The sequence below is a fragment of the Leptinotarsa decemlineata genome, unplaced genomic scaffold (assembly GCF_025532065.1).
Source record: "Leptinotarsa decemlineata unplaced genomic scaffold, Ldec_3_MD MMD2_tig00000505_RagTag_RagTag, whole genome shotgun sequence".
In the NCBI taxonomy this organism is placed as follows: Eukaryota; Metazoa; Arthropoda; class Insecta; order Coleoptera; family Chrysomelidae; genus Leptinotarsa; species Leptinotarsa decemlineata.
Genome location: NW_027412549.1, coordinates 19,913,759 through 19,930,651, shown reverse-complemented (window position 1 = coordinate 19,930,651; position 16,893 = coordinate 19,913,759). Strand labels below are relative to the sequence as shown.

Sequence of the window (16,893 nt, the reverse complement as noted above, 5' to 3'; positions counted from 1 at the left end):
GCTTAAACGAATTTAATAAACTACCACAATTTCTAAAAGAATCTAATTCAATAAAGCAATTTAAGTCATCATTAAAGAAGTATATTAGTAACAGCTCATTATGATATTTGTATTTTTTTTTATTTTTTTAATGTGAACCAACCTAATAATCTATAGATATGTATGTATATTTGGTTTTCCTTGAAAGGTACTTTGAAATGTTACTATATTTACATAGGTAATGTCGTGAGATATTTATGAATTTGTAATATTTTTTTTGTATATTAGGCTTGCCTACTTAATAAATAAATACAATATATTCTTTGCTGAGGTCACTTCCTGATCAGTGCCAAATAAGAGTGCAACAGATTTAGCTGAGTTGATTTTTAATGGATGACTATTTGTGAGGGTCAGTAATTGATTTAGGTCAGAATTGATGCCGTCCGTAGCTTCCGCTGGATCACAAAATTTGAAAGAACGATATAGCTGTGTGTCATCTGCATAAAAATGGTATTTACAGTTTGTCAGGTGTAGAGAGAAGTTGCTAGTATAAATGGTATATAATAATGGTCCCAAAATACTTCCCTGTCGAACGCCATGACATATGTCCTCAGAATCCAAAAAATGATCATCTAATTTCACCTGTTGCGACCTACCAGATAGATAAGACTCAATAATTGAACATGCAGTTGCGGTGAATCCAATGAAATGTAAGATAGAGAGAAGAATATCATGTCTTAAGGTATCAAATGCCTTGGAGTAATCAAGTAGAACTAGACCACACATTCCATTATTATCAATTGACCTCAATATATCATCAGCAATAGCAGACAGTGCTGATGAACTGTAGCCAGACGTGATTCCACTCTGTTATAAGGGAAGTATATTATTACCTTTGATGTGTGTTCTCATTTGCAGTTCAAGAATTTTTTCTAATACTTTCGATAGGGTTGGCAACATGCTTATACTTCGTAGGTGACTGTATTCCGTTGAGTTACTGATTTTTGCTAATGGAAGTACATAAGCACGCTTCCAAGCTTTAGGAAAGTAACAACAATTCAAACATTAATTCACAACATGAGTGATGTATACAGCGTGACTCACGGTCGATGGTAGGTTAGACGTTTCTGGAAAACGCAAAGCATGATTTTTCTGAAAATTTCACCCCTTACATTTTCTTACCTGTTCTATCGATCTAAAATATTTTCAGCATTGCAGCGTTGCCACTTCCATCAAAAAGTCCTAGCAACTTTATTTTTTTAATTCTAACACCCCGTGTTCCATCGACGGTGTTTCGAATCATCTTCCAAAATGAATGCAAATATCGATTATTCAAACGAAGTTCTTATGAAATTATTTATTATACACATGAACAAAGTGATCAAATCATTGTCAGAACATGTAAAAAATTCAACCGAATGTATCCTGAATTAACACCAATGAACGAGAAGAAGTTTGTGAGGTTACAAAATAATTTCCTTAACTATGTCTCAAAGTTTTCAGGGAACAACTGTACCAAAAATCAGTCATTTCTCCGCATTATTCACCGTCGCAGTTCTTCTTTGGAAGGCACTGGAATACTGTATACAATTTCTTTCAAAACACCCCATAAAAAAAGTCAAGTGGCGTGAGATCGGGTGATCTCGGTGGCCAATCCCTCGGCCCTAAACGCTTAAACCAACGATCGTCGAAGAGTTCGTCAAGTTTTCTGGAAACTTCTTAGGTGGAATGAGCTGGCGCTCCGTTCAGTTGAAACCACGAATTCCTATATTCCTCTAAAAGCAAATTTTCAAGAAAATCGGTTACAGTCGTCCTGTATTCATTCAGTGTGTCTTCATAAATAAGAAAGCTAATTTTATTGTTCTTCAGAATACAGAAAACATTCATGTAAAATTTTTGTTGAAAACCCATTTCTTTTGTAACATGAGGAATATGATCAGCCCAAAAATGTTCATTCCTTCTATTGAAAATACCATCCCTCGTAAATTTTGATTCGTCGCTCCAAATTATTTTTCACAAAAATTCCCGATCTTCCTGTGTATGAATCGAAAAGGATTCACAAAAATGCATTCTACGTTCTTCTGCTGTTAGAGCTTGAACTTTGGTAAATTTATACGGATGCATTCCGTGATTTTTCAAAATTCGTTTTACTGAAGCATGTGATACACCTAAATATTTTTCTGCGTTGCGAATGGAAGCTTCTGGATATGCATAAAAATATGCCAAAACGTTAACAGTATTGTCCTCATTTGAAGTAACAGGTTTTGGAAATGTTGAAGGCGCTTTTAACATGGAGCCATAGTTGAGGAAATTATTTTGTGATCTTACAAACTTCCTCTCGTTCATTGGTGTTAATTCAGGATACATTTGGTTGAATTTTCTACAAGTTCTGGCAATGATTTGATCACACTGTCCGTGTCTAATGAATAATTTCATAAGAACTTCGTTTGAATAATTAATATTTGCATTCATTTTTGGCGATTTTTTGAAACACCGTCAATAACATTTATCAAACTGTCATAAGCTTTGATATTTCCATGGCTATCTAGAAATCAAATTCTTTAAAAATTATTTTTTGTACAACTGTTATTGAAAATCTCTTTGATAGAAACACTTCAATCAGAACACCTACCGAAAAATCATTTAGAAAAGTTCACACATGCAGTTCCTGTTATTGGTAATATTTAATCCTTGTGAAGTTACTAACGATGACGAAGTCATCGTCAGTAACTACAGTCCAACTGTAGAAAGTCCTTCATGACTAACCAATAATCTTCCTTGAAATAACGTGAGTATGTAGTTGTAACATATGCCTTGTAATCCAAAGATCGTGTGTTCAAATCCCATGGACCCTATAATTTTTTTTTATTATCAGCAGTAACGTTATACAAAAAAATGTGTATGATACATTTGTTAAAAGTGATTTTATTTTGCTCGTGAGTTTGCTCCACTTGCTGACGCTCGTTTTGCAATAATCCCCACTCACAAAATAAAATGCCACTTTCAACACTTGTAGGTAAAACGTGAATAACTATGTTTCCACAAAAACGGCTTTATTAAGAAAACTTGACGATTCAGGTATAGGGACATGTATATCATCTTGAAACATTTTTCACCATCTTTCAATTCACCGAGTAATATACAGGGGGTTTCATTCGAAAAAATGAACTTTTGACTACTTTTATGCACAATGGAAATAATAGTAATTTTAGCACGCCCTGTATGATATGGAGTCGATTTCTTGATGTTATTTGAATATTTCGAGTTTTTCCAAACTATCATCAAAATATCAACATTTCATGAATTGAGAGTACTTGATGTACTTAACTTCAATTAAGGCTATGTTTTGGACCATATTTAGCACAATTTATTTTTTATCTCGAAAACAGATAGGACATCATTAACAAAAAAGTATTAAAATAGTAGAGCGATTCCAAAAATGTATCAATATACGGGGTGTTCCATTTGAAAAAATATAATTGCTTGGACTTTTTGATAGAAGTGGCAACTCCGCAATGCTGAAAATATTTTAGATCGATAGAACAGGTAAGGAAATGTGAGAGGTGGAATTTTCAGAAAAATCATGCTTTGCGTTTTCCAGAAACGTCTAATTATATATGGACAACAGAGCAGAATCATGTTAATTTTATTTATATTGTCAGTCCCGAAAGACTCAGTTTTTATATCACAAATTATTGTGGAAACCTGATCCTCACTTGTTTGAGAAAAATGCAGAAAACTGCTATTGTTGTTTTTAATAGAATTAGAATAGTAATCAACTGTATTAGGTCGAGGTGGTAGGCCATTACTCAGTGCATTAACAAAATAATCTTTCAGAATATTGACATCTCTAAGATTATCAGAATTCAATATGTTTCCTTTTAATGACACCCAATTTATTGAATATCTGCCATTGCTGTTTACTATGAGAATTCAGAAGGGTGTACTCTAAATATGCTTTTTTTTCTCTTCTGATGGAGGAAGAAGCGAAATTTCTCAACTGTCTGTGATATTCAAGATGAGCAGGTTGTCGACTCCTTCTATACCTTTCGAGAGCTTTGTCACGCATTCTTTGCATCAATCTGATATTATCAGTAATCCATGGGGTGTAATTTTTTTTCTTTTTCGCGAAATACGAGGTTTTCTGTGGTGCATACTTTTCAGCCAATAACAAATTATTATCATTGTTGAAGTTAATTTTATATTATATATTAAATATCATCCCAAATATTAAATATCATCCCAAGGAATATTTTCAAGGTCACTTTGAAAACTGTTCAGATTGATGTCGTTGAAATTTCTATAAGCATATTTTTTCAAAGAACGTAGCTTCATATTTGACTGCAATGAGCAAGAAATAACGAACTGATCAGCTATGTCAGCGTCGCTAACGTCAGTACTCATAATTTCAACATTAGTAAACAGTAAATCTATAAGAGAGACATTATTTTCAGAAACCCGGGTGGGGCCATCAATTCTCTGTATCAAACTAACCGTGTCGTAATTGCTCGTAGGTCACTTGATAGCTCAGAATTCGAATCTGAGCTATCAAGTGACCCGAGTTGGATGGCCTATATACTATACCTAGAGCATACTTTACTCCTTCAATTTTTACCTCAAGCCATAACTGTTCTAAAAACTCCAGAGTATCTTTCAGAATAACCCTAGTATTTAATCCATCTCTTATATGTATATACAGCAGTCCCCCCACCCCTTCTGACCAGCCGATCATTTCTCACTAGTTTATATCCTTCAATTGAAACTGCAGCACAAGATATGCTTGGACGTAACCATGTCTCAGAAATACCGATTATGTCATAGCTATTATCATTAATATGAACATTTAACGCATTTAAACGAGATCCCAATGATCGTACATTCACATGTGCAACGGATAAAAGTATTGCCATTTGAGAATTAATATACACAGATAGAGAGAGAGAGAGAGAAAAGAGGAAAAAAATGTCAGTTTGAAGCAAATATAATAACAGAGCGGGAAATCCTCTGCATAAATTATAAACAAAATAATGAATGTTTTAACAAGCAAACAAAAATATACACAAAAATGTTTTTCCAAGTAATGAATAGGCAGAAAGAAATATATCACTGTTAGATTCACAGCAATGAAGCAAATTTAAATCCAATCCAATCTGCTGCGTGTCGTTACTTTTCCATCATTAGTTAACAGTCGCGAAATGAAATTGTCTTTACTCTGATTTTGGTTGACGTGGCCTTTTCTTCCTGAGGAGGGATCTGTCGAATCAGAGGTACCGCCGCTTGCGGTTCCTAAGACACCTGATACTTACTACACCATCATTCAATTGTTGAGCCGTATATGTGAGTCTTTTTCAATTTCAAGTCCAAAAATAGCTACACCGTTTCTCCTTAGTCTCCGCTGAATCCACGTAGTTCGATGTTGCAAAAGAAAAATATCATCAGCCTTGCTCTCAATTTTCGAATTTAACTCTGAGATACTTTTGAACAATTTATTTTCCAAACAACTCGCTTGCTCCTGACACAACTTTTCGAACTTAGTGGTCTGTTCTTCACTAGTTTTCTGAATTAAGCTGAATAATTCATCGGGTTTCAAGTTAGTCATATTAAGCTATGAGATTTTCGAGAGCTATTCAGACCTGAAATGACTCATGGTGCAAAAGGATTATAAAGATTTCAAGGTAAAAACAGAGATAATGATAAAATCTACCGACTTTATATGGCTGTTTCAGAGCAATATACCATACTGATTGATTTTTCGAGTGCATATAATGGATATTTCAACGTTTTGTTTGAATAAATTGATAGGTAGTACCTTGCTTAAGATCTGAAGAAAAATCAGTCACACTGCACTTTGAACTACTATGAATTGTCAATAGATAAGGAGCCCATTTTAACACTACCGAACACCTTTTTGACTATCTACTCTATCTGGATGGAATCCAGCAGCTTCAGGGTATGCTTAGGGGCGGAGATCCATTCATGAGAACAATACTCCACAGACAGTCTGATCTGATGTATCAATAGTTACGACGTCATTCAGATTTAGAATGAATGTTTTTATAACTCCCTCTATACAGGGTGTTCCTTAAACACATGCTAATATTCAAAGAGGTAATTCTTAGACCCATTTTAAGGAAAAAACGTCCTATGGACGTATGTCCTAAACGCCTTAACTTTTTAGATACAAAGGGTGGCAAAGTTTTCAAAAATAATCAGTTTTTTAATAATAACTGAGATAATTTTGTAGACATCTTTGGCATATTTGGTACATATGTTCCATGCCTCAAGGCGCATTTTCTGATGTACAATTTTATTAATTTTCTCTGCCAGTGGCGTACATACGAGTTTTGAAATGTATATTTTTGGCGAAAAAAATACTACGCCACTGCTTTATCTTGAATTAAAAATTATTTTTAAAATCTCCATACATTTTTGAGCTCATTTGATTTGCTGGGTTTTCTTTGTCCGACGCATGGTTTTCGCTCAAAAAATTAAAAATCGCTTTACTTAAGGATAAATTCCTTAAAAATCCGATGCGGTATCGTGCATCGACTGAAAGCAAACTAAGAGATCAGATTTGTTGCAAAATAATTGAGGATCTAAAAGGTATTTGTTTGTTGTTAGATGCACTGTTCTCAATTAAAATTACGTCATAACGCAGCACCGCTTAATAATTTTTGAAAACATAAATTTAGTTATCCTGGAATAAATGACGTGTAGCAGAATTTATTTACTGCACCTCTTGGAAATATGGAGTTTGTCGATATGTTTGTCGATATGATATGTTTTAAAGATTAAAAGCAGAAAAAACAGCAGAAACCCACCATAGCAATAAAAAACGAATTCTCTGTATGTACAAACGTCAGTAGCTAATATTGATGTTGGTTTAAAGTAAGGTGTTGGTGTTAAAAACTGTCACAGAGCGTTTTGATTGATTTTGAAGTGTTATTGAAGTTATTTTCGCTGTTTTTCTGAATATCAGTAAATATGGTAAATTATACGAATGCGGAAATGGCGCAAATGCATTACGTATATGGCCTTGCCGATGGTAATGCAACAGAAGCCAGGCGCATTTATCAGGAAAGATATCCTAATCGTGCCTTACCAGATAGCCGAACCTTTTCAAATATTCATCGTCGACTTGAAGAAACTGGTAGTTTCAAGAAAGGGACTTCGGAAGGTAGACCTCGTGTAGTAAGAACTCCTGAAATTGAGAAAGCGGTGCTGCAAGAAATTGAGGAACATCCTGAGACGAGTACGAGGAAGATCGCTAGAACTCTGGATATTTGTCATCAAATTGTTTGGCGTATTTTGGTTGATTTTTTGTTATACCCATACCATATTTCAAGAGTGCAGGCATTACTCCCCAGAGATTTTCCACAGCGTGTGAACTTCAGTCAGTGGTATCTACTAAGTATTGTACTAAATCCGCAGACACAAATTTTGTTCACAGACGGAGCAAATTTTTCTCGGAATGCCATTCAAAATTTCCATAACAATCATGTGTGAGCTGAAGAAAATCCCCATGCAATAACTGAAACCCATTTCCAACACCAATTTTCGGTTAATGTATGGGCGGGAATTATAGGTGATCATCTAATAGGCCCATTTTTTTTACCAGGACGCCTTGATGGTCGTTCTTATTTACACTTTCTCGAAGAAGACTTACCTGGGTTATTGGCAGATGTGCCACTTGCGTTAAGGAATCGAATATGGTACATGCACGATGACGCCCCTGCTCATTTCAGGGTAATTGTCCGAAACCATTTAAATACAGTTTATCCTAATCGATGGATAGGTCGCGGAGGACCTCATCAATGGCCAGCAAGATCCCCCGATCTCAACAGTTTAGAGATTTTTTTATGGGGTCACCTTGAAACTCTTGTGTATAAAACTCCCGTTAATACTTTAGAAGATTTGAGAGAGCGAATAGTTGCCTCGTGTGAAACTATACGAAATACGCCGGGAATATTTGAACGGGTGCGTAATTCCATGCGTAGAAGGGCGGAAGCATGCATACTAAGTGCAGGTGGCCACTTCCAACAATTTTTATAATCAGTTTTGGTATTATTACTTATTAACAAATTTGTGCTATTCGTTTAGACTTACCTACTGTCACAAAATAAAATAAAACTCGTTTTTGTGAAAAATTTATTTTTTTGCAGATTATGTTTTCAAATATTATTAGGGAATTGGTAATGCGTTATGAAGCAATTTTCAGATTCTCATTCATTTTAGAATTGATCTAATTTCTTAATTTGCTTTCTGTCGATTTTAATTTTTTTGAGTGAAAATCATGCGTCGGACAAAAAAATACCAGGAGATCAAATTTTCTCAAAAATAAACGATGATTTCAAAAATGATTTTATTTTGAAAAGAAAGCATTGGCGTAGTACTTTTTTCCCAAAAATATTCAATGCGAAACCCGTAGGGATGCCACTGTTTGAAAAAATACAAATTTGTGTACATCAGAAAATGCGCCTTGAGGCATGGAACATATGTACCAAATATGCCAAAGATGTCTACAAAATTATCTCAGTTATTATTAAAAAACTGATTATTTTTGAAAACTTTGCCACCCTGTATCTCAAAAGTTAAGGCGTTCAAAACATACGTCCATGGGAAGTTGTTTTCTTAAAATGAATCTAAGAATTACCTCCTTAAATATTAGCATGTGTTTAAGGAACACCCTGTATAGGTTACCGATTTAGTTTATGTGATGTCTGAAACGTCAGCAAAACCCTATTTGATAATCAAATTATATCTATCCAATATTTAAAAACGTCTGAATATTACCCTCTTTCTATTTGGAAATATAAAATCTCTCACTACAATTGCATCAAGAATATAAAACGCATTTAAAACAAATCAATCAATTAAAAACTGTGGAATTGAAAAACAGTTTCACACCTTCGCTGTATTCACCTTATGCTATCACCAAATGCGTATAAGTTGGAGAACATATTCATGGTGAAAGTCTTCTTCTTCGTTTTCAAATACTTCTTCTCCAACTTCGAGGATGTCCCAAAGAAATCCCATATGCACAAATTTTCATCAGAACTAGCAGTAGCTGTAATATACCAAAACAAATATATAATAAGCATTTTTCATTACATGAAACAAGGTTTTCATATTAGTTATGATTTCATTTCATAAACTACACCTTAAAATTTGATCTTTACAAACTTTATTTTCAGAAATATATCGCTCTGATATATTTCTGAAAATGAAATTTGTGAAGATCAAATCGTAACGTGTAGTTTATGATATCATGAAAAAAATTTAGGCAATCAAATGATTTGATTTTATCATTAGGAGTATATCCCAGATTTGTCAGACCAATGATCACTTATGGTGCAGTGCGATAGCCCGGTGACCGAAGGCTTTACAGAAAACGGCCCAGGCGAAGCTCTCTGGCTCACAGAAACAGGCTCGTCCCGCCATCAGTGGTGCCATCAGTACCACACCGTCAGCGGCCATGTAGATCCTTCTAGATCTACCTCCTCTCCACATTTTTCTGGAAAGAGTGGCTAGAGGCTTGTGCACATTGCCAATTGCACAAATCAATTTATTGCAGAGTGCAAAACTGCTGATTAACATTGAAAGTCACAGCGTTCTGGAATTGACATCTGACTTTATGCCTTCATCAACTACGAACTACCTCAAAGAGTACTGTTCCCGAGTAGGGAAGACTAGATCCTCCGGCTGAAGGAAATATTAAAAGCAGATAACTGTTGGTTGACAGATGGATCAAAAACAGCTCCTACTGTTCTGGTGCAGGTGTTTTCAGCTGCAGACTCAGAACAGAGATATCAACCTGCCTAGGAACCCATGCGACTGTATTTCAAGCAGAAATTTACGTTATTGGATCAATTGTGTGGGGAGAGATTTGAAGAAACCAGCCTCATACACAAGTCAATAAAAATATTCTTGGACAGTCAAGCGGCGTCGGAATCTCTTCGCTCCTACTAAGCAACATCTAAATTGGTAGCAAATTGTCAAAAACGACTCTCCTAGATATGAAGACTCAACAGATTGTATCTGGTCTGAATTCTTGGCCATACTGGCCTGGAAGGCAATGAGGCTGCCAACTCATTCGCAAAGAAGGGTGCGGCAAGCAGCTTCATCGAACCAGAAACTGTCATTGGCACCGCTTTAGGCTTTGCCAAACAGAGATTGAACACAAAACAATTAATTGCAGAGTGCAAAAGACTGTTGGTCGATACTGGAAGTCTCAGCATTCTGGAAATGACCTCTGATTTTATTTCTCCAACTGTCAACTACTAACTGGCATAATCTTCCAGGCGCATAATCTTCCAGGCTCACTCCAAGGCGTTATTTCACCCTCCGAAGCTTGATACCAAACAGTTGTTGGACTACAGAAGGAATGAACAACAATGTTTAATAGGTCTTCTTACAGGTTACTGTCATTTAGAGTTCGGCAGAGCCATAATCTTACCATCTGACCTGAAAGACCACCCACCATACAAACTAATCGGCTTCGTTAAAAAACTGCGTTTATTTGGTCGAATTTGGATGTGTGTGAGCCACAATGAACCCTTGTGTGTTGCGGTGGAGGGTTGAAGAGACCCACTCTCTTTGGACCTAACCTAACCTAACCTAACCAAATCCAAATCTATGATTTGGAATTCTTGACTGTTCATCTAGCCCAGGGGTCTCCAAACTACGGCCCGCGGGCCAAATCCGGCCCGCCAGTGTCATCAATCCGGGCCGCGACAACCAATGATTACCTAATTGTTGTTACTATTGCTGTGATAAGTTGAAGAAGAAAACACAGAATGATAATTATTCGGTTTTATTTACTTGCAAGGTAAAACTTAACGACAGAAATGATGACAAAGAAAACTTAACTTAAGTATCTAAGTTTAAGCATATTAATAACCAACAAATAATTGAAATGAATCACAGTAAAACAAAAACACTAATGGGATTTATGTTATTGTGATTTTCCACCGATAATATTTTGTAGTCGTGGATCAATTTTACTTGTACCAATTATCAAAATAGATTTAAGATGCTCATCGGTTGATTGATATCTGTAAACATTCTTTGTGTACTTCATCTTGGAAAACTTTTTCTCACACAAGTAAGTAGTACCAAAAACAGAAAACAACCCACGAGCAAATTTATGCAAATTATCAAATTGTTCCAGTGGAAGACTCTTATAAAATTCCAACAAAGATGAATTTTGATATTTGTTCTTAAGCATATCACTTCACCGTAAATCAATAATTTCCATTTGGACTTCCGGAGCCAGGGTTTCAAAGTCAGAATCAAAAGGATTTTGGAAAAGCTTAATTTCATTCGCAATGACATCAAAATCTGAAAAACGAGTATCAGAATTTATCTTCCAAGCACTCAAAGTTTCGATTGCAAAATTGACGGCAAATTCAGTCTCTGTAGTGTGGCTGAATATTTCACATGTTTCAAAATGTGTGAAACATTTTTTACGTAATTGCGATTGAAATAGTACTATTTTCTGCCTGAAGAATTTGATATTGGTGTATAAATCAGGGAGAAGCTGATTTTCTCCTTGCAATCTCAAATTCAGTTCATTCATATGATTTATCAAATCGACATAGAAGGCTAACTTCAACATCCATTCACTATTTTCTAAATCGGCAAAAGGGCGCTGCTTCTCATTTAAAAAAATTTTAATCTCTGCTCGAAGTTCAAAAAAGCGCTTAAGGATTTTTCCGCAACCAAGCCAGCGTACGGCAGTATGATATGGTAAATCATTTTCTCCAATCTGTTGAATTAACTCGCGGAATTGTCGGTGATTCAGCCCAGTGGATCTGATGAAGTTAACAACTGATATGACTGGTTTTAGAACTTCAGACATATCCAAACATTTTCCGCACAAGGACTTTATTTCACAATAGACAGTTTCGCTTCCTTCGCCTTTCCTACGCAGACTAACTCGTAGTTGCGCCGCTAGACTTTTTATATGCAATTATTACTGCCATCTCGAGGTGATCGGGATACACCAGCTAGAACCAGAACTTTCTCGAACCAACGCGGTAATTCCAAATATTCAATTACGCCTAATGCCACCTAGCGGATAGCTGAAAAAGATAGTACATAGTACCACTACTCGCCACTAGATGTAGTTAAGTGTCACAATACACAATAATAATTGAAATGCAAAAAAAGCGTAAGTTTGCTTAGGTCACGCACTTTGCGACTATCCTAGTCTGGAAATATAGTTAAGGGCAGAAATTGGCCCTTGGAACAAACTGAAAATATCATTATGGTCTGAAGGCTTCGAAGTTTGGAGACCCTTGATCTAGCCAAATCACGTGATACTTTGTTTCCATAGGTCAGGTAATTCAATAATTTTGTCACATCCGAAAGTTCAATATAAAAATTCGAAGTTCTTTTATCTCAAAATTAAATCAGGATCTTTGAGTTGATAAATAAAATAATAAAAAAATGTAAATAAAATTCTGTTTTGAAAAGAAACGCTTGTTTTTAGCGAGTGTAATGAGGATATCATGAGTTCGTATGAATATTGTCGGACAGTAGTGTACGTGTGTACGTATTGCAAACTTTCACTCTAACTGGAACAGTGAGTTACAAAAACTGTGAATCGTGATCATAAAAATATTTATTTTGTGGTCGAATATCCAAATGAGTATTCCTTTGAAGCCAATGTATAGTATGGAACAAAGCTGACGATTACTGAAATTTTCCACCTAAACAAATCAATGAGATTCTGAATAATATGGACCTGAAGACAAAAAAAATGTAGATGTAGAAATAATATATAGGACGAGTCTAATACGCATAGTATCATTGGCCCTCTTGATCTCCCGAACAACAATTTAGCTACCAAGTGCTACTTTGAATATGACTTCAAAATTTATTAAAAATGCCATCAAACATGGCATCGGTAAAACTGTCATCTAATCCTCAGTTGTATTCATTTGAGAAAAATCAGGCTTTCATCATTTTTCGTTGAAATCAGTGGGATTTTTTGAACTCAATAATATATCTGCTTGAAATGTTCGATTGCAGATTCATTTGTATCCAAGTAACGTTTCGAATAATAAGAAAACTCAACATCCCAATCCTCAACGGTTAACTTCGAAGTTTCGAAACGAGACGAATTTACGAATACGAATATATATCTATCTATCTATATACATACGTTTATTACATTTTTTTTTCCAAAAACTAACCTGAAAATAAACTGCTTTCAATTCAATTACTTCAGTTCATTCCAATATCAGGTTGAATTTTGCAAAATTATTTTCAATTATTGGTGATGTAATGAAAATTCAAGAAAAACGATGATGACCGATGAGAGGCGATAATTCTCTATATTTCTGCTGTCACCTCTTTTTTGAAGGAATCATCAGCGCAATTTCAAGAAGATTGTGGCAGTCTACAGTAAAAATACATAAGTTTGTTTGGTGTACATTTGGTAGAGTAAGAATATCCAAGTTATCCTGGACAAGTTCAATGGGAACTTCATCAAACTTGTGCTTTTTCACTGGTATTATTTTGATGACATGGATATTATGATGACACTTGACATTGATTTCCGATTCCTAAGTTGCCCCTTCTAAAATGCCCCAACAGCGGTTGAGAATATAATTCAAGAATATAAGGACAACATTTTCACATATAGTCAGTGGGCATACTTGAAGACTGGCTATAAATCAAGCAATCTGAAAGAATAGTTCGTTCAGGCCAGTCTCAACTCCCTACACTGTAGGTTAATGGACTGACATCTATCAGAAAACAACTGCTGTCCTGACTAATACCACGAAGAACGTTCGATGATTATATCCGACAAGTGTCAGTGAAGGATTCTTCACTGAAGTTAGTCCTGCATATGCTGTAAGTGATAGAACTTCCGCAATAGATTTTCAATTATTGGAACCCACTTGCAGACAGGTTTCGGGTTGTTTGGCCATTCGTCAGTGCAAAGTAGTGTCTATCATCAACATAAAGTCGATGATTTCCGATATTTGAAAATCGAATTCCTTCAGAGTATCATTCCTCGAACAAGGCTGAAACGGACAACAAACAACAGGTTTGTCATCGCCACATCTGCCTGTGAACGAGGTAACCAACCGCATATCCGAAAGTTGCCCAATGATACTCTGAAGGATATCGATTTTCAATTATCAAAAATCTTCGACTTTATATTGATGATAGACACTGCCTTGCACTGACGAATGGCCGAACAGCCCGAAACCGGTCTGCAAGTGTGTTAAAATAATTGAAAATCTATTGCGGCAGTTGCATCGCCAGCAGCATATGCAGGAAAAACCTCAGTGAAAAATCCTGCACTGACACCTGTCGAATATAATTCAACGCCCTTCGTGGTATTAGCCAGGGAAGTAGTTGTTTTCGGATAGGTGTCAGTCCATTAGCCTACAGTGTAGGGAGTTGACACTGGCCTGAACAAATTGTTCTTTCATATGATTTGATAGGGGCAACAGTATGTTCTGTAGTGAAATAGAAAGTTTATTATTATCATTTATCGCCCAAATCATTCACAAAAAATGTCTCAAAGCTGGCTTCAAATTACCAAATGCGTCGGTGATATCCACATAAGTGATGAACCCTTCACAAAGTATTCTTTCGGAAAATCATCTGTTACTCACCTAACTTGGTGCCCGTGCAATCCCAAAGTAGATAAGGAACTCTCCCGTTATTATATCTTATTTCGTCTACTACACTATCTAAGTTCTTTAGTACACTTATGTAGTTCTCACTTCCTCCATTTTCCTTAAGTGACCAGTACGTCACCTGAAAAATAAATTGATATTACGTTTTTTTCTAAATTGATGATACTGGTTGTTCCAAAAGTTTTGTTCGTTTTTATATAGACCATGGTCGATACTTTTTGAAACCAAAATAAATAACAGTATGATGAAATCCATTATAAAAGAAGGAGAATATGATAGAAATGAAAGGAAAAATAAATAACGGGTGATCTGAGTTCGGGAGGTGGGAGGGGGTGAGTTTCTGAGTGTAAGAAATGGGTTATCTCGATTTCCAGAAAAACTACACCTGCCGCTGAATGCCATACAATAACCATGGTCTTTTTTGGTAGGTTTTCGTCTTTGGGGAGTGCCTGGATGGCTAATCGGTGTCCAACCACTGTCCTGAACGTCTTCTGTTGTCGAAGATGATCCGCTTTCCATCACACATGACGATCCGATTCAAAAAAGGAACGTTTTGGTTGCGCGAAAGCAAAGAAGGACTATTATTGAAAGACTGGTTAATTTTTCAAGCTGTTTCGGCTGCACTCTGGTTCAATTTGAATTCGTAGAGAAACATTGGCCAAAAATCAGTATCGTTTTTGAATTACCTGGAAATTATTGTTTATTCCGGGTCGAAGTTTTTGAAGATGTCCGACTTTTCTGAAAGAACATAAAATTTCGTTCTAAGACCCGGAATGAACTATAATTTACGTTGGGAAGTTCAACATGGTAGATTGCAAACCCGCTTTGACTCTAGCGGACCCATATCAAAAGACAAGACAAGAGATGTCTCCAAAGAATGAAAATAAAGTTACCAAAACACTGTATCAGGAAGTCATTGGTAGTATTTTATGTTTCGAAAGAAACCAGTCCAGAAATCATTTATTCTGTTAATATTGTTAATCAAAATCACGACCAGGTTCATTGGACAGAAAAAAAAATATGTCGATACCTGAAAGAAAGGATGCATGCTAAATTGGTATACACAAAGGATTCTCATTCCAGAATAACAGGATTCTGGTTGGGCAAGCGATGTTGACGATAAAAGAGGATCGTCTACTGAACATGTTTTTCTGCACCAAGGATAGCCGATTTTCTCTAATTGTAAAAGACAGCATACTGTTGCGTTAAAGACATCGGAAGTCGAATATCAACACAGTGAGCAGTTACGTAAGATCTCCAGATGAAGCAGTTCGAAGAGGAAATATGGCTAGAAACGTTTAAGAAGGCACTTTTGATATATTGTGACAACAAGAGTGCAATAAATCTAGCAACCAACGATGGTTACCGTGCAAGACAAAAGCACATTGATATACGCCATCATTTTGTCAAATAAAAACTACAAGATGGATATAAAGATATGGTGTGTATTAGAATGGAAGACATGGCTGCTAATATTTTGACAAAAACATGATATACGTTCAGTGAAAATAAATCTTCATGTTCAACCGCATTTCATTGGGGGTGTTGGTAATTGAAAATGCAACACACTTCATATTCTACATCAAGCATTCATTTTCAATTGTTGCTTGACATTCAGTTTTTTTTAATTACTGTCGGATTTTGGATTTCAGATTATTATATATTTTTTTGATCTGTTCAAAAATTAACTCAGGTTATTCAAAAACAGACACATTAAGTAATAAGCTAAGAAGAGGCAAAAAGTTAAAATTCCACATACATTATTATATAACACAATAAATATTTATACGGAGCTACAAAAACAGATGACATAATCATTGAGAAATCTGAATATTCTGAATGTTGATATTTATTCAGTAACAAATGACAAGGGAACATATCACTTTTTTAAATACTTCAGGAGCTCATTTTCCCAGTCTGCAAAAATAACTTCTTATCAATTTCATCAGCGTATGATATTCATTCTAATTCAGTATCCGTCAATGAGATCTGATAAAATCGAAAATATTGTTGAAATGTCAACTGAATATAAATTCTAAATACATCACCACCAACTTGAAGCAGAAGCAAAAGAAACAACTGAAGAAAAAAGACTGCAATGGACTACTGTTCGCAGATGAATTAGCTATACGTCTTTTTTATCAATTTAGATAATTGTATTGGACAATAATTGAAAAACATTGGTGTCAGAGTAAGCATCTTCATTGGAATATTTCTTAATGTAGAATTATAATACGAGTAATAAATCATTCTC

The 16,893-nt window shown here is 35.5% G+C and overlaps 1 protein-coding gene across 3 annotated transcripts in view; it reads right to left on the bottom strand.

The window, feature by feature from the left end:
• Window positions 1-8,762: 8,762 nt before the first annotated feature.
• LOC111503315 (protein cortex) overlaps window positions 8,763-16,893 on the bottom strand; it is a 40,980-nt gene continuing 32,849 nt past the window's right edge. For all 3 annotated transcript variants that reach the window (XM_023157597.2, XM_074174144.1, XM_074174145.1), the window contains 2 exons: window positions 14,616-14,760; window positions 8,763-9,046 (listed from right to left, as the gene is read on the bottom strand). In XM_023157597.2, coding sequence (XP_023013365.2) covers window positions 8,898-9,046; window positions 14,616-14,760 — 294 coding nt within the window. In that variant the 3' untranslated portion in view covers window positions 8,763-8,897. The remainder of the gene's footprint in view (window positions 9,047-14,615; window positions 14,761-16,893) is intronic.